The sequence below is a fragment of the Saccoglossus kowalevskii genome, chromosome 11, assembly GCF_978046115.1.
Source record: "Saccoglossus kowalevskii chromosome 11, keSacKowa6.1, whole genome shotgun sequence".
In the NCBI taxonomy this organism is placed as follows: domain Eukaryota; kingdom Metazoa; phylum Hemichordata; class Enteropneusta; family Harrimaniidae; genus Saccoglossus; species Saccoglossus kowalevskii.
This window is the reverse complement of record NC_140651.1, coordinates 16632849-16652436: the sequence shown is the minus strand read 5'-3', so window position 1 is coordinate 16652436 and position 19588 is coordinate 16632849. Positions and strand designations below refer to the sequence as shown.

Here is a 19588-nt window from a genome sequence, read left to right as displayed (position 1 = left end):
CTTTTCTGCTAGTGTTTTAAAACACTAATTTGAGCAACGTTATTTCGCAATTTCGATCTTTTGTAAACCTGGGGTGATGTATCAAGGTCTAAAGTAACCGTTTTATCATTTTTTGAAAAATCAAGAAAAAAGTGAAAATTTCCCTTCTCGCTACCTTAAGTCGTATAAAAACGACTTTCTTCTTGCCAGGTTTCTATATTCATAGAAAGCGCCCTCTGAGCCTAGATTAAACAGGGATAGTACATCACGCAAATAAACACATTTTACGTTTACACTGAAAAGGATAGTTCAAACGAGTAGGAATTATCATAAAATTACAGCAACGCTCAAAGTAGGGGGATTACAAATTAAAGGCACAAGATTGTAATAAACGAGTACGTTTTTAAAAATAGAATTGTACTACTATTTTCCACATGTAGGATTATTTTACCAAGTCTACGCGACAGTTAGACTGGTCTAGTCGTGGTAATTTTAATGTCTTATAAGATAATTCCCTTAAAACGACGCATGACGCGAAATTACCATCACTGATCTGTTCTGCATCGCCCTCTATAGTTGTTACTACGTTTTTGTAGTGATAAATAAGCTAAAGAGTAGCATGAATTACAAGTGCCAACCTATGGTCGTTTCGTTTTTTTCCCAAACACTGCTAAATAAACTGCTATGACAGCCGAAGTGTCGTTCAGTGCACGTGGAAAACCCCCTCGCTTGTGACGTTAAAGTTATCTCGTGGCGTAAAGATTCGTATATATATACATTCCTATATCATTCACACTCCTTACCCAAAGATATTGGAATCAATGAAATTCTTCAACACGACTCACTTTTACGATTTTATTCTAAGTTTGAGTAAAATGAAAGACAATCCAAATTGGATTTAAATTATTGATACAAAAAACAAGTGTCATTTTTGTATCATGCACAGACCATCTTGAATTTTCAAGGTGAATGTTCCGGCGAAGCACTCCACTATGTCCAAACGGAGCAACACCATGCAGGCGGATGATGGCACAACCCATCATACTAACACATCACTGTGCCCTGCCTCCATAAGGCATATGCTAAACACTGTAAACCACTTGCATGAAAGCATGATAAAACAATTAAGAGACATTTATTTTTATATTATGGTATTTTATTCTTTACACAGCAGCCTTTCTTAAAATCTGTACATCATACACAGATACATGCTAGCTCTCCATCAAAAAGAAACTGAACCTATACAGTAAATAAATAAGAAACTTAAACAGACGAGAAGAGGATGAATGATCATGGCAGTGGGGAGTCCAGTGGCAAGCAGGGGGAATATGGTAGCACCACACATAAACAGATACATGAATGAGAAACAATATTGTGGCGAGAGAGAAAAGCAAGATGTAATAAAGATTGATTGATTGACAGAAAGCTAGCAGTAGACGCTCATATCCAGCTGACTTTGTAAATATGGGCCTTCTTCACAAGGAAAAAAAAATATAGATGTGAAACCCTTAAACTTGAACTGCAGAAAATGAAAGTCACGGTAGTCACACAGCTTTCAGTAAGTAACACAGAAAGAAAACATATACACAAAACATGGAAAATGTAATATGATGAAACGTTCTATATAGTTCAAGAACTCTATACCTAAAACGTGGATGCATACCATACCATCATCTAGCAGTGTTTAACTCTGTAACCTAGCAACATGTACACTTCACCTTAATTGAGGAATAAAAGAATACTCTACCTTAGTAATAAATAATTAAATCTTTTAATTAATTTTCAATTGACTATTTCGGTAGACTATTTGCACATGTTGTTTGATATATCTACACCAGGTAATAATAAAAATCATGCAATTTGCTGTGTCAAACATTGTATCAATTAATCAAGGCAACTTAGAACACAACTTTCTACAACAGTAACTTAAGAAAGCTTTGGTAAGGAATGTACATGGTAGAAAAGTCATTAAGTTTGTATGCATGTAAAAAGCTGTACAACTACATTAGACACCTGGACCATTAATGGAAACAGGCGTCAAAACGCAATTTAAACAACAACTTTAGCTGATCACAGTTAAGATGATCCAGTCTCTATTTCTATGGCTACCAATGATGGTGGCTTGCAGGGAGAGAGAGAGAGAGAGAGAGAGAGAGAGAGAGGGGGGGGATAGTGACACGGTAAATATTATATCGTAATACCAATAGTGCTTGGTGAGTGACAATGAGGTGGGAAGCAAGACCCTCTATGATTGGTGAATGACAACGAAGTGATCAGCAAGATCATCTGTGATTGGTGAAAAAGATACGATTAACAGCGAGTTAGATGGTATTATGCTTGATGCTGAATGAAGACTGACCACCAGTTTGCCAGACATTGAAACAGTGACTGGAAAAATACAGACTGACAATTTCCAAGCGACACACTTTTAAGCATTTAGTATTCGAAAAGTTTCCATGAAAGGACAATCCTCACACAAATCTATAGAAAACATCACACAAAGATACAAGGACATTTTAAAACATCATTTTTTTTGCCAGTTTGTGTGAATCACTGTTTTTTTCAGAATTGCATTGATATAACATACTTTTACATTGAAAACAGTACTCAAAATATAGACTCGCATACCAAAATTGTGTGATCAAGAAACAGAAGAAATAACATCAAGTAGGGTTAGGTGTGAATCTATACAATGGGACTGCTCAGAAGCATCAATATCTGCTTAACAGTATACGAGTCAATACAGATCGTTATATACATTGAACTCGCCCTAAGATGCATTCAAAAATTAGTATTAGGCTGTAAGGACACCCAAAAAACTGACAGGCAGATCTCCTAGTTGTGTTTCTTCATATGACAAAACAATTTGTTTCACTGTAAATTATTACACACTGGCCACATACAATTAGATTACAAACCATGTCTAAACACAGATTTGAGAACATCATTGAGAGAAACTAGATGTGGATTCTACATGTTCAACGGTCTAAATGCATTGTATGTGCAGGTTTTGTTTTGTTGCAATGACACAACCAACTTTTATATGTCCAACTAGACCATATGTATGTAATTAAGGACAAGATTTGTCACAAATTAGAAATGAATGGATGCAAATTTAATGTCCAGGGACCACGAAAGTGTACCTTCACAATAGAATACTCTAACAATCCTACCATGGATTAATGTTCATTCTTCAAATCAATGGAAAAAAAAAGAACCAAAGAAACATTCTGTGGAGAAAATATACAATTAACATGTAACTTACAAAACTCTTAAATTACATCAATGGCATGTCCGTTCTATTTATATGCATGTGGAGATGGAACAATGTCATAGGATTCAATAGTTCATCTGATGGCTATGAGTAAGTGCATTAACACTGACAAGCATGACAAAGAAAAAACAGCACAAAAAGGGTAAGTGTTTCGTGAACCAACATCATAGATTATTTACATGGAACTTCCCCTCCCTCAAGCCCTCATTATAATTTGCATATTGATATACAGGTAAAATAAAAACTTGTTGCCGAGATGAGTGATTGGATATCTCTACAATGAATACTTGTTGAATTGCTGAGATTTACTGGGATATAAAGAAAGCCAAATGACAAAAGCATCCCCCAGAGCCAATTTACAAGTGAAAACAAAATATTCTTCATACTAAGCATTTCTTTCTTAAAACAAAATTTGATAGCAAAAATAGTTTTGCTTGTGTAAATAATTCTTAATGATTCAATTCCGAAACTAAGAGCATTATCAACTGTTTTCTTATTTGTAATTTCTTCTTTTTAGTTCCTTCTAGTGAAACACTGGTAACATAAGATGGTTGAGGCAGTGTGCAAAGATAAATATATCTTCAAATATATGTGTACAAGTGACACACACTAGAAGTGCCATACTATCTGTTGTCTGTTTTTGATAAGGTTTGGTCATTAGGTTCAAACTTCCCGAGTTTGTGTATTAAGTATACCCAACTATATAACAAGTCACATGCAAAGTACAGCACTCCCTTTCAGTCGTACATTGCGCTGATTAGACAAAGCTGTCATATTGAATATTGCCAATGCACTATGACATTCTGCACAAAAATAAATAATAAAGTTTAAAACGTAGTAGAGAGCTCATACTACATGACGTGCTGTACAAGAATAAATACAGGCAAATTCAAAAAAAATAGTAGCTATTACCAAATACAATTTATTAAGGTTTAGAGACCACAGAAAATAATGGCTTAGGTTTAGGCTATTGAACAAAAATACTATACAAAAACAGCCAAACAGTGACCCTCTGACATACAAGACAGTTTAATCCTTTCTCAAGTTATTTAGAGGGCGGTAAACAAAACCCAACGAATATTACCCATGCCAGACATACCCCTCACTCTCAAAAGTGATTGTGACATACAAATACGAGGAACACATTGCATCAGTAGCTTAGAACCCTCCCCTCCCCATTTTAATTTGAAAAGGCTATTGCAATTCACATAAATAATATTATACAATGAAAAATGAATTGAATTCTGATAGATCATATTACACCTTTTTGTTTCAACAATTTTACAGCCAGGCTGATGTGGTGTCAAGCCCCACGGAAACTGTTTTTACTATTTTCTTTGTACATCTTCATAAATTTTTTAAGTAAATATATCTCTAAACTAAGAATCAAGGCAATAAAATTATGTCACATATATATACATAGAATATCCATAAGTATGAGAGTTGCGATTACCCAAGGTTTACATACAAAAAAAATAAAATGAATGAATGATGACACGTTTGTAAATTCACTGAAATTCCATGCTACGCCAATTAATTCAGGTTAGATGATTCAAGTGAATGAAGACAAAAATACATCCCGACTCTTTCATGGGGCCTCTTATTCTTTGGTCATTAGAAGTATGCAGTATGCAAAATGAATGAAAATCAATATCAAGTTCAGGTTCAAATTACACAGCTACATGTTTTGGAATAAAGAGGTCTTGCAGTAATCAAGATGATTTTTCTTGCAAAATCCCAAGGTGTCACACTCTCCCCATCAAATTTGTCGTCTTCATTCATTCAAGAATTTCACCTATAAGCCGATTTACAAATATTTTTTTTTGAAAAACTTATCAAAGCACTTTTTCTCCCCTTTTAGCGACACCTATCGGTGAAGGGTCAAGACAAACTTTTCACATAGCATTAAAAAAACAATACATGCATACATGTACATTGTTATCGAGCATTAAGCTTCAAACGCGGCAATTACTTAGTCAAAGGTTTTTTTTTTTATATACAAGTACAGCATATCGATATGGGTATGTGAAATTACCGCACTACGGCCACACCGTAATGGTCAACCCCAAAAGAAAAAAAAATAAGCTGTAACCAAGACAATATATATATATATATGAAAGTAAGCAGTTGCACAAACTGCTTTAAAAGAAAAAAAATAACTTGATGGAGTGGGGTATACCACTAGGAGTCTGGAGTGAAATGTTTGTCTACCACCCAGGGTCACTGATACACACTTGGGGTTTATAACAGCTAGTTAAGATATACAAATACATCAGACACATAATACACCAAGTCAACCATACTGCTAAACTGATAGTATTTCAGTGGGTTTTTTTTTTCTTTTTTTTTCTGGTTTTCAAATTCCTTGTTATTTTCCTAAAGACAACGTCTTATTACTACATCACATACTCTCTTACTGAATATATATATATTTAATATATATAGATATCCTAAATACACTTATTATACTGTAACACTAACTGTACAAGTCGCACTGTAACCTTGGCTCCCAATTGCTGAATTTATACAAATATTTGCAAAAAAAAAAAAATTAGGATATCTTGTTGCACATATTCTGCTATAATCCTCTCAAGTGGACTATTTCAAATGCAGATTTCTGAGCTGGTGTTGAATCTTCACTACTTTTAAGAGAATCAATATCAACTGTGTGGAAATATATATCACAGAGCCTGAGCAGCATCAGTTGCCATGGTTTCCATGATGACATCCAGTACATGGCATTGTATTATCAAATGATTGTTTCCCCCAAAGTCAGGGTTCCATGCTCCGGATTTCCAGTTCAAACTCAAGCAGCTTGATCAGTAAGAAAATATTCTCAAAACTGGTACCACTTTTTATCTTTATATTTCTGCATTATCTGATGAGCTGCTTGTGAAAAGTTATCGGCATTAGCCATCATTTGAGCTGTTCTGTCTTCAAGTTCTCCTAATTTTTCACCTCTTTCATTTAATGCCTGCGAAAAGTAGAAGTGCACAGTTTGAAGATCAAGAAGTTCCCTAAGATGATAGCCTTACCTAAAATAATATTCAGAAAGTCTGCTACAGAAGAAATTATGCATTACAACAGTATCATCACCAGACTCCTATGATGCAATTACACTTAATATCGATAATACCAACTTAATAGTTTATTTTGAAAAAATAAAATACTACTAATCATACATATTATTATTCATGTTCTGCCAATCATTAGAAATAGCTGATTGTAAATGTAATAGGGGATTTTCCGTACAATTGCGAGATCTCGCGAGATGTATAAAAAACGCACGTCGAACGTCTGCCGCAAAAATCGAACGATTTGATTTTGAACTAGAATTTCTTTATTTCGTAACTCACATCGACCGGCCAATCTTCGACAGAGGAATATTGCTTGTGAATACCCTTACTTAATCGAAATTGCCTATCAACAAATGTGGACAGCACATTATTAAGCATGGAAATGTCCCCGAAATACTTCGCGTTTGTCAAATCCCACGCGATGTTTGACGCCACTACAACGCTATGACCTTTGTTTGTCCTGTTTTTACGTTCGATTTTATGCATAACGCATGATTCTCGCAGTGAACAGAAAATGGTCTATTAGCAAAAACTAGACATATTCAATCAAATAAATATACATATATAATTCAAGAAGATTAGAGCGTCTATTTTTTTGGCGATCAGAGTTGCTTATAAATACATACAAAGGTTATCATTCATTCGAATGGAAGGTTGAATATCTGTGACATCATCAACTGTCACTTGTATCACCCAACTCAACAAACAGGCGATATATGGTCATAACCTCACATATGTAGCTTACCAGTCTGGCTTTTTGAAGTTCAGCAGCAACACCGCCACTAGCTGCTTTCACACCTTCCATGCCACCAGTTCCTGGTATATGTTTTGCAACACTTTTAGAAGCTTTACCGCTTGATTCACCAACTAGAAAAAAAATAAGCAAGCTTAGAAATAACTCCTGTGTGCTGAGAGTATTGGAGACATATATATATATAATTAGTCTTTCAAACAAGGTCTGCACAATGTCACAGACCATCAATGTACCAGGTTTCAATGAAATGTGATTAGAACTTAAGATATCCATGAAAAAGCCGAAACATTATGAATAATTATGCAACTTAGGTAAACAATATGCACATAGATTTTAGTCAAAACTAGTCCTAGAGCATCTATGTATTAAATTTAATGAGTAGTAGTTGAAATATCAGCAGAAAAGCCAAACATTTACTAATTGGGTAAATTAGGTAATTAATATGCACAGATAGTAACCAAAAACATATCAGGTCTGTATATTGTCCTAGAACAAATTAGGTGATTATTCCTCAGAAATGTTTAATCAAAACTAATTAGGTCTGTGCATACTGTAAAAGGGTTAATTATTCACTGGGTTTTAATTTGGCTTATTTCACTGACTGGAAAATGCGCTAAATTAAAACCCAGTGAATATGTAAAATTTAACATAGAACACATTGTCTAAATGATAAAACCGTGAATTTAAAACCCACTGAATATGTCTGAAATGATAAATCAGTGAAACCCAGTGAAAATTAGTCATTTTACATTTTACTTGTAATTGTGTACCAAGTTTTATTGAAATGTATTGATTAGAACTTGAAATAACAGAGAAAAAGCAAAATATTTACTAATTGTGCAAATTAGGTAATTAACATACATGGATATTAACCCTAAACTCATCAGATCTCTGCATTTTCCTATGACACCTACATACCAGGTTTCATTCAAATGATTGGTTCAGCGAGAAAAACAAAATGGAATATTAAGATATTAATAATTAAGATTTCAACTCATTTAACTATTTGGGTCTTTGCGTTGTTTTAAAACTTCGATGTACAAAGTTTTATTTAAATGTGATAACTGAGATATATTGGTTAAACTATTATGCAAATTTAACCCAAAACTAATCAGATCTGTAAATTGTCCCATAGCATCTATATACCACGGTTTATTGAAATGTGATGATTGGTTCTTAAAATAATCGTGGAAAATACATACCGGTACATATATACGTCCATACATAGTACATACATACACACTTAAGGTAGTCGCAAATAATTCCAATGTAATGACTCGCTCATAGGAATACAAAATGTGTCACAAATTGTGTCACTTTCATAAATTCTTATATTAGAGATGCTAGTTACAAATGAATAGTAGGAAGCATGTTCTTATCTTTAAATTTTTTCCGAAGGAATTAATTTAAAACCACATGGAAAGTATATGGTTGACACATAACATCTAAACAATTTGTATAATATGATACAAGTGAAATTGAAATGCATAAAATAAACTTACACAATTCTTCTCTGTCTAACGCTCCACCGCCACCACCAAAAAGACCTTTGAAGAAACCTTTACTGGGTGCTTCTGGTGTGTCAACTGGCAAGAATAAGTCTCCTAACATCTCCTGTAAATTCTCACTGTAAAACAATGTTACAGTGCAACAGTCATTCAGTATAGCTTTCTGAGCATATAATAATAATATTTATTTATTGCATCTTTAGAAATACAGTATTTCTATCAGTACAGTAGCAATAGAAGTATAACAAAGTATAATAATAATAATGAAATAATAAAGAAAGAGAAAATATTATAATGTTAAGTATGAAAGTGGAATGTAATGTGTTAAATTTGTTACAAATACTAATAAGTTTAATAATAAGAAAATTCAAAGCTATCAACTATCTATTCTTTATTGAAAAGCTTTGTAAATAAACTGTGAAACCTTTTTTATAATTTCACATTCATCTGCACTGAATGTATTGTGTGCATCATGTGATAGAAAATTAAATTCAGACATAAGTTGTTGGCGCAAGTTTCCATATTTTGGACAGATCATGAGAAAGTGAAATTCATCCTCAATCACATTCATGTTGCACTGTTTGCATTTTCTTTCATTTACTGGTGTTTTAGGGTGTGTGTACCTGCCCTTTTCAATTTCAAGTTTGTGTGTGCTTGTTCTCAATTTTAGTAATGCATTTCTACGATTAATGTTTTGTAGTGTCAAATATGGCTCAAAAGAGTATGTAAATTTGATTTTTGCAAATGTTCTAAGTTTACTATTATCTTTTGAGATTTGTGACTTCCACTGGTTTACATATTTTTGTTTTATATTTGCTTCAATGTTATTTATAATCTTATGGATGTTTCTTTTTGGAATACCTGTTGTAAAATTTATTAATGATGTGTAATAATAATCTTTTAATTAATTATTAATATTTTATTTACTGATGATAAAAGTAAGTTGCTGTGATTTTCGTTGTTCATAGTATGCTTGTTTCGTGGGGTTATCCTCTGGCATATCTTTTAGTCTTAACCAGTATTTTATTAGCATTTTTTTAATTTCTATTAATTGTGGTAGTTTGCCTATTTCGCTCCTACATGCTGCGTTGCTTGTATATCTGTTTAAACAAAGTGTTCTCTTACAAAAATTTTAAGTGCATTTTTCAATTGGACATTTCTCCCATTTTCCAAAATCCAAAATATCTGATCCCCAGACATCTGCACCATAGAGTAAAATGGGTTTAAATGTTTGAATGAAATAATTCCAGAAAGAGTTTGAATGTCAGTGTTACCACAGAACAATAGAATTTTTTATTCTTTTTAAGACATTTTTCAATTATTGTTTTAAGTACAAATATTTGGTCTGTTGTGCGATGATTTGTTTGCATCCTGCTTGATTATTGTTGACAATTTTGTTGTCCTCTAAGCATAGTGTAATTCTTGAGTTTATGATGGAGCAGAACACTTTGCCGATACTGCTGGAGACTGAAATACCTCTGTAATTATTTGGATCATGACTGTCACCTTTCTTATATAGGTGTGTTATGATGCTGGTATTCCACATGTCTGGAAATATACCTTCATCTAGTATTGAATTGAATAATTTTGTTAGTGACTTAGTTAAATCATTTGAACCATATTTCAATAATTCAGGACATATACCATCATGACCAGCAGATTTTTTAGATTTAAGACAGTTTATTGATAGTTTAGTTTCTTCTTCTGTTATGTTTTTATTTATATTGAGGTCATGTGAGATATTTTTTTCTAGATTTGTTATTTTAGTATGTATGTAGTTGTCATTATTTTGAGTGGTATTTTCATTTAAAATTTTGTAGTATTGTAACCATTTCTCAGGTGATATTGGGTTGTTGCTATCTTTCTTTGAATCTTTCATAGCATTTATAATTTTCCAAAATTCTATACGCCATGATTAGTGATCTTTAATAAAACAAATCCGTCCTGGAAAGGGGAAGAAGCACCAAACGAAATATGTCGCACAACATATTTATGGCGTTTCTAGACTATGACCAGCAAGTGCCATTTTCAATTAAACACCTCTTTCTTAACATTCTGAGAATATTACTTCCCGAGACGGATATATTTTGGTTAAGTTTTAGTCCAGGAATTACAGACAGTTGAAACACAATTTATAAGTACCTGATTTGTTAGCAGAATCATATAAACATGTTATACAAATACAAATACAATAAACACAATTATTAACGACGACAACAACAGAAATTTGTCCCTTAATATACCTTTCCTTTCCATCTTCGATGTTACGGGCAAGGTAAAAATGTATTTTTATTCATTTATTTTTAGAGGCCTTAAGAATTCCCCTCATCAATGACAGTATGCAAACCACTTTAAAAACACTGCATTTTGACATATAGTATTTATATTGCCAAATATTTTTCTTTAGTCAGAAAAACTATGTCAGACTTTATTGAACCACATTAAAGCAAAGCTTAGCACATTCTTACCTGGTCTCTGTACAAAGAGTGACCCTTTGCATCTCAGTAGGACTACATAAATACAATGCCTGTCCATGATTTGTGAAACAAAATGTCCTTGCAATTCTATAATCAGTTAAAGGTAAGTATTCTGAGTCTAACATGGGTCTTAGACTGGGTACAGCAAATGCCATTATATGACCATTGGCTATATAACATGCCAGACAACAAGCTTCTGTAATCAGAGTAAAAGCAGATGTCAGAATGGATTAGTCACTGAATGAACATGTGCTTTACGAGGTATACAGTGTATATGCTGGTAGCACATGATGTGACAGGGTTACGCCACAGCTGTCATGCAGGTCATGCAAACTACGATTTCAAGTGGAAAGGATCCAAGAAACTTCACATCTAAAACTCTTACATGTCATATCATCTGATATCTGTCAATACTTGTTAAACAAGACATGACATGTCATGTCATAGCCCCCGCTCAGAAAAAAATTTAAAAACTTATATTGAACTTAGTTTGTGTCAGAGTGAATTAATTCATTCTGAGCTGTATTAAAATTCTGTTATTAAATGTTCAGAATTGATGTGTTACAATTTTAGGGGGTGGGGTAAAAATTTATTCATTTGGCTTTTCTGAGACAATTTATAACTTGTTAAACATATAATGCGATGTGCACTTGTAAACAATTATTACCTGTCCCTGTACCAACTTTGAACAAAACTGGATGACATATCTGAGAAAAAGCTGTTAACAGCTAGAAAAAGCTTGTTTTTTTTAGATTTTTGAGGGAAAAAATGGCCTCCAAGTCGTAAAACTTTATCCAATCAAACAGGGCATGAATGACACTGAAAGTTGCAACATATAATTTGTCCAGTTTTTGGTTTGGATGTAAATTGGCAAACATGATTTCTATGGCATTCTCAGCAAGAACACCAGAGAGCAACAAACAAGTACAACAGGTAAAATGACATGCAAGTATGCAAATCAGATCTGCAAATATGTTGAAGAGTCAGTGTTGTGTCTGTTTGGATAAACTTCTTTGTACAACTGTATTCCTAATACAAGAACACCGTCAATCACAGAACTGTTCCAGCGAAAAACTTCTGATATTTCAAACAGTAACAGAGCAAAGATACCGTTTGTCATACAAGTACTAGCACCAGATGAAGAACTGAGAAACTGTAATGATCCTTGGTGTACATTACCTGTGTCAACAACTTTACTTCCCATGTACTTCATGCACAGATCTACATGTAGTTTATGGCCCTGAATTAGTTTCAATATCTCTAAATAAGGACAAGAGTACTTCTCATATGACAATGATACAAATAAAGTGCAAGAATCAAGAAAAAATATTATCAAGTTTTTATTATCATACATTAATATTAACAAATCATGTGAAATTGAACTTTTATGTACAGAGAAACACATATTTATGCTTTGGTTGACAGCACTTCTCAAAAAAAAAAAAAGACGACCTGCAAAACTTTATACAATTGTTAGACATGCAGCGAATAGTATGCTTTTGTAATACATTGTATATGCAGTTTCAGTGGCTTTGCTTTCCGAGAAAAAAATTCTGGCTCTGCACCTGAAAAAAACAAAAAAACATTTAGTCAAAAGTAAGCAGAGATTGTAGCATATATGCTCCCATTAGCTGTTAAATTTAATTAAAAAAGATATTTTCGTACTGTCTTTTCAGTACGAAAATATATTACTTAATATATTTATACCAGCCAGAAAGAAATTGCAAGTTTTCACTGAGCAATTAGGAATATACATGGACAACAATTGATGCATTTCTAGCAATATACTGTTTGAAAGGCTGCAAGATGTAATGAAGTAGCGAAGTAGCGAAGTAGTCTGACTGGCTGGGAAACTGCACAGTACATACAAAAATGTATGCTCATGATATACGAGCAGCTCCACCAAATATAAAAATATTCTTTCCATAGTTATGACTCTAATGTGAATGTGATTTTCCACTCCTTAGCAATAGTAGTTAGAGTATTGTATTGTACTGTATCGTACAAGTTTATTTAGCATTCTGTTTAGTTGGTTAACTTTAATGTATCTTAATGTAGTTCATTTTATTTTTATACGACCATAGAACAACTCACTGTAGTTTGTTTTAATGTTGAATAAAAATTAAAATCAGTCACTGTATAGTGGTGACGTATTGCGAAAAATTGTTGCAAGGACAATACTTTTCTCGATTTGCGTGTCGTCGTGCGTCGATAAAAAATGCATGGAATAGTCGGCAGTATCGATCAAGTTCGTCTAGTGTGACATTCGTGGCTGGCGACAAGATCCCGTCTAATCGTTTAAATAGGCGTCAAGGAGGAGTGAAAAGCCCTAATTTGGTGCTACAATAGACGTCATGGAATGTTGGAAAATTACAGTCAATCAAAAAAACTGTTCACACAACAACAAATATTCACTATATTCATTATGCATTATTTTTTTGTTGGTAGCACGGTACGGTAGCTTACTTGTTTTCGAAGTGTTGTAATTGTTGATTAGTACTCAGTAGTGATTATATTAACGTACAAAAAATAAATTCGTTGAATTGTTATGAAATGCAAGTAAAATTCAACTTAGTTTTATCGTAAGCAAATGTTTTCGGTTACATGTTAACGCTCGATGAGACAATATCCGCCATGTTATCCATGCCCACGACGCGTGTTTATAATGACCAGATAGGTCAAGTCGCTAATCAACCAATCAAAATGCTGGATGGTGCCCATGTGCTCAAATTACCATAAAGCATTTAAATATGACAGTTCAGCGATCTCATGGTGAAAGCAACACGAAAGACCAGATTTACCGATGTTTTAGTGCGATCTTTGGCTTCGTTTCTCATGGGGAAAAAGGCAGGATTTTTTTAATCGGATTTAGAAAAATAAATAAACGTACCGTCCCAAATAAAAATGTGCCGGATGGAATTTTTCTGTGGAAAAAATAAACGTACCGGTACGTTTATATTGGGACATTTAGACCTCATGGTGAAAGCAACACGAAAGACCAGATTTACCGATGTTTTAGTGCGATCTTTTGGCTTCGTTTCTCATGGGGAAAAAAAAGGCAGGATTTTTTTAATCGGATTTAGAAAAATAAATAAACGTACCGTCCCAAATAGAAATGTGCCGGATGGAATTTTTCTGTGGAAAAAATAAACGTACCGGTACGTTTATATTGGGACATTTAGCGTTGTGGGCAAGCTCTCCTGAGTAGCGACATATTTTTAACTTCGTCTATTGCGTGATCAGTGGATTACGTAAATAAACCAACACTTTCAATGAGTACATGCCGACCCAACTAAACTTGTTTATGGCTGTTTATGAACAGCGAGGACGCATCTCATAGAACAATAGCTGTGGAAATCATAAACAAATGTAAATGTTGCGGAAATCAAGCATGGCGATAATGATTTTGAGCGAGGCAGAGTCTGGCAAGCGTCTCAGAGCAGCATTGCGCCGACACCACCACGACGTTTGAATCCCGGTGAGAGCACTGCAAACCTCTTAAGTCACGAGGTAAACTTTCAATTTACACAATACATAATCAGTTCCTACAACCATAATAAAAAGGCAGTTTTTCTGGCGAAACTCTCACCAGGTTAGCAATAGTTTCTCACGATCACCAAACCGGAGACACAAACGATAATACAAAGTGTATAAATACCATAACAAGCACAGTTTCTTACCTTTGAAATTGACGAGACACAATTTTGTCCATAGAAGCGTTGCGCAAATAAAGATTCCGGGATACAATATCCTCACAAAATTGACTGATTTCCACCGAGACGAGAACTGCGTAAGCGTCATCAAAACTCGGATTAAACTCAGGTAATTTCGGGAAAAGTCGGATTTTGAAGGAAAAATGTTAAAAATCAAGGAAAAACACAGTGAAACTTTGAAGAATCGAAAAAATAACTTGATGTGCACCATAGCACCATCAATTTCTGTCTCTGTACCAACTCTGAACTTAATTGGATCACACATGTGCGAGAAAAAGCTGGTAACATGAAAATGTGAACGCACATTGCACAGACACAACCCAAATTAATATCCCCCGCCCGGATCGCAGATCCGGCGGGGGCTAAATATTGTGAAATTTGCTAGCAATAATGTCATAAGACGAAACAGATGGTCTTCTTGCATACCATGTGCTTTTTTGATTATTTGTTATGCTCCAATTAATAGAGAATACTTCATGTCTCCACTGATTACAATTACTTACCTCTTCCTGATGACTTGGTCGGCATACTGATAACGTCAGATTTAAGCGCATATGAAGTTTCCGTAACTTTAACTCTGTAGGCACATGTCTGAGATGGCAATGAGATCACCTGGTAATAAAACAATATCAACTGTCAGTTTGAATTGGGCACCAATCTACAAACTGGCTATTATAGCAGAACCAAGTGGTTTCAAAGTTGTCACACCAACTACAATGTGTTTTACACATACCCAACTTAAAACTCAAGTAGTGTGTGTTAACAAGCAATGAATAGGTATATGTAACATGGGACCCATTAATGCATTATTTTATTTGGCATGGAAGAGATTATATTTTTTTATTACATACACAGATCAATGGGCAAACCCCTTTTACAGCCCCCCCCCCCCCCAAAAAAAATTACATATGCATTAAAACACAAAAACATTTATTATTATTAAATGATTGACTAAGGAACGTGATGTGGTGAGTTTGTAAATTATGCAATAATGATGAAAACATGTAATTTGCTGTTTGATACTGTATGTTGATAAAATTATTGAACAACAATTTATCATGGAATTCTTGTGGAGCAGATCCAAGTTTTCGTTTGATGAAAAAATAAAATTCTATAATACCCATGTGCATTGGTTGTTTTGCTACGTACAATAACAATCACTGCACATGCGTATTAGAGTTATTGATTATTCATCTAAAAAATAATGTTGTGTGTTCTGCAAATGCAACATTTTTAGTTTATGATAAATCATAATTTGATTTGATCTATAGCATGAGGTATCGAAAAACAATATTAAACAGAAATGTTTTTGGCTATTTTTCTTTTTTCATTATCATGGAAAGCCAATGACATTTTGTTTGTGTTGTTATTTTTCTTTAGTTTACAACAAGAAAGTCGCAAACACGGTTTCTTTCCTGTTATGTTTATCTTTCACACTGCAAATCTATTATTTTACCACTCTTTTGGGTTGGGGAGTTGCAGCTAACACAATTTTGGGAAAAGAATTTTATGAAAATTTGCTTAACTATTCTTCGTGATTGGCTGTTTGAATTTTTTAAGAAAACACATGGGGTATACTCAAACTAGTTTTCGAAAGACACATTTTGCCTATTTTTAAATATAAAATAGCTTCACGCTATACAAACGTAGATTACAACGTGATTGTTTGAACGGAAAATTGTTCAGCGCACCCTACTGCATTTATATTTGCTTTTTGTTATTTATTTGATAAAACATTCAGCAAAACAAAGGATTTGTTGTGATTTTAAATATATGTTTGTTATACTAGTTAGCCACATTCATCTTTAAATGCATGCTGGTAAAAGTCTTACCTTAGCTTGTTTTTCTGAGCATATCACCACAAATTGCCTGTCTACAATTTCTGTAGATGAGGATGGTGACATCTTAGGTCTCGCTGGTATGTCACGTTCTACAAAGCAATAGTGACAATGGGTGAATTTTTTTTAATTTTGCGCAATGTTTTCTCTCAGTGCTCACCTCTTCCAACAAAATTGATTCATTTTTTTTTTCATATTAAAAACACTAACTAAATATGAAATTTTGTATTTTCTTTGAAAGTTATTTCCATAATCCATCTGAGAATGAATACAAATAAATGACTTTTTATATAAATTACACCAACTCCAGAAATACTTATCCAATTGGGGTGAAGCACCCTGTTAAAATAAGGAAGAAACTTACTTGTTTTTTCCTTGGGAGTTTCTTTGGGGTTCATTTCCCTCCAAGGTTCACTCTGAAGCGGTAACACATTACCAGTAAAATCCAAGAAAGACATACATAATATAGCACCCTTCAATCGAAGTACAGTACCTGACAAAAAAAAAATTACCATCACAAGTGTATAAGAAGTGAATACAGTGGATATATAGTTACAGGTTCAATCAAGCCAACAAAGCATATTAAATAGTTTGCAGTACCTTTGCTTATAGTGGCAAGGCATTGCCAAATGTTTAAATCTTTGTAATGTGCCTGTAATTTTGGTAACTACAGATGCGACAATTCATTTTAGCTGCAACATATCAATCACTAACAGCACAAAAATTTACAACAACTTAGAGTAAAAAAATCTACACAAATTCAATATTTATTACAATAAGCACTGGAGTATATTACTTTTGTTCTTACTGTCGTTTAATGCTCTAGGTGCAGTTGTTACCCAGACAGTAAAGTGCAATAATGAGATTATAATGGGAAGATTACAGCACAGTCATCCAAAACATGGAATACAGAATCTTTCGCGAAATTCAGTTTGTGAGATTAGAGGTTGCTACTATATTTTACTTACCACTGGGCGAGACAATAACTGGTTCGCTTGGCCTTTGTTCACAAGATGATGGCAATGTAATTACAATAACAAGCACAGAACCAAGGCTGGTACCTACCCATAGGCAAGGTACTGTTATCAGATCTAGATGGCAAGAATAAACAAAACATGTCAGGAGATTGATGAACTGTGCAAATGCAGAGGGAGGGCTCATATGATGACGAACATTTACAGTACAGTGCAACATTTTGCTTATTGCATTTGAATAGACTGCATATATAGCAGTGCATAGTATAAAATATGTATAAAGCATATTATTTTTTAATTATTAGTAATTTTGCGAATTCCATAAATGGAATGATTTCGCGAGTAAGCGTCCTCTAATAATAACAAGCAGCCTATCGGCTGAGATAGCTCCGCTGTTAGCAATGCACATTTCAATTAAAGAACTGAAGACATCATTAGAAAATGAACAATATGTATAGTATCAAAGCAATCGGACTTACAGTTTTTAACAAGAAGCCGAAAATATCACTTTCTACCAAAAATGACAAAAATATTCACCAAAATTAGAGAATTGAAAATATCATTACAAAATGAACAAATCTGAGAGAGGTCCACCCAAGGTACATATACACCAAGTATCAAAGCATTCAGGCATGTAGTTTTCAAGAAGAAGTCAAAAAAGTAAAACATTGACACGGACGACGACGGATGACGGAGGACAATCACTCATATGATAAGCTCCGCTAGACAAAGTCGACAGCGGAGCTAAAAACAAGGGTGCCAACAGGATTTGACTGGACTCCACACAAAGAAGTTCACTCATTCTATTATAAACTTTTTGGATTTCGGCATTCCCATGATGTATCATTGGGACGAAAAGATGTATAGTAATAAGGTTATTACGAGGATACCGCAAAAGTATGCACTCAGACAGTATGCCGCCATGTTGGTCGATACTTCCGCTGTACTGTTTTCGTGCATAATTTTTGGTATCTTTATAATAACCTCATAGTACAGTGCACATACCCATTTCTTACAACAGTGCATGTTTAACGCTAAAATATCTAACCACTGTGATCTAAAATAAACCTACATACAGATGAAGTTATAAAACCCAAAACCTCAATAGCTATTGAATTACCTGTTTTGGTTGTGTATGACTCAGCAAATGCCAAGCAATTAATAGCTTCCTTGCTTTCCCTCTCAAGACTAGACATACTTGAACTCCGCGACCTGGTAAATGATCCTTCTCCTCGGTCTAAGGATGGAAACAAACGTCAAACAAATCTGCTGACTGGCATTTTCAAGTACGCAGAGAATTTATACGAAAGTGAAAGTGTAAAATAGTTTGAAAAATGCTGAAATGTAGTATAGAATTTGTGAAAGTTGAAATTGAACCCTAGCAAGATGAAACTGCCAAGAGTGTATAATAAAGTGTACCCAAATGCGGGCATAACATGAAACGAGCAAGGGTGAAACTTATGAAGAAACATAACATAACATGCTGTTTGTGTGTGACTTTGAGTGCAGTTACAAGCAACATTGGCTGTTCTTTTCGAACAGTTTTCCCAATATCAGAAATATACATGTATACACATACATATTTTATTAGTGAAATAATATAGGAAAACAGCCATCAATGAATAACGGCTAAACCTGACACATAGTAAGAGAGAAAGAGTATGGAGAAAGGGTGCAAAGTATAGAAAAAAATTGATTAGAAAAAGGAAATTTTTACATGGGCATATAATGTCTATTTACCAGGTGTTAAAAGAGATGAGCATCTACTCGCTCCGTCTGTGTCTTGGTGACGAGTAAACAAAAAGAATGTCAATATAGGATAGACTAGAGAACAAGTTCACCATGACAACTACAGCCAAATAAATAACGCTAAACAATCACACACGCACAAAAAAAATCAAAAACCAACAAAAAAAAAACATCAATGCAACAAGATCACATCTATTATTGAGAAGAAAGTGCAAAATATGGTTTCATCATCAAGATCAATGGAG

General features: G+C 33.9%; 1 protein-coding gene across 4 annotated transcripts in view; it reads right to left on the bottom strand.

Moving 5' to 3' along the window:
• Window positions 1-1113: 1113 nt before the first annotated feature.
• The window catches only part of LOC100375990 (syntaxin-binding protein 5-like), a 92912-nt gene continuing 74437 nt past the window's right edge, over window positions 1114-19588 (bottom strand). For 3 of the 4 annotated variants that reach the window (XM_085504924.1, XM_085504925.1, XM_085504926.1), the window contains exons 19-27: window positions 18715-18831; window positions 17589-17711; window positions 16985-17113; window positions 16615-16712; window positions 15286-15394; window positions 11061-11265; window positions 8587-8711; window positions 7076-7197; window positions 1114-6227 (exon numbers count right to left, since the gene is read on the bottom strand). In XM_085504924.1, coding sequence (XP_085361050.1) covers window positions 6090-6227; window positions 7076-7197; window positions 8587-8711; window positions 11061-11265; window positions 15286-15394; window positions 16615-16712; window positions 16985-17113; window positions 17589-17711; window positions 18715-18831 — 1166 coding nt within the window. In that variant the 3' untranslated portion in view covers window positions 1114-6089. Of the gene's footprint in view, window positions 6228-7075; window positions 7198-8586; window positions 8712-11060; window positions 11266-15285; window positions 15395-16614; window positions 16713-16984; window positions 17114-17588; window positions 17712-18714; window positions 18832-19334; window positions 19377-19588 lie in introns of all 4 variants that reach the window. The other variant, XM_078014004.2, reaches the window with a different exon arrangement.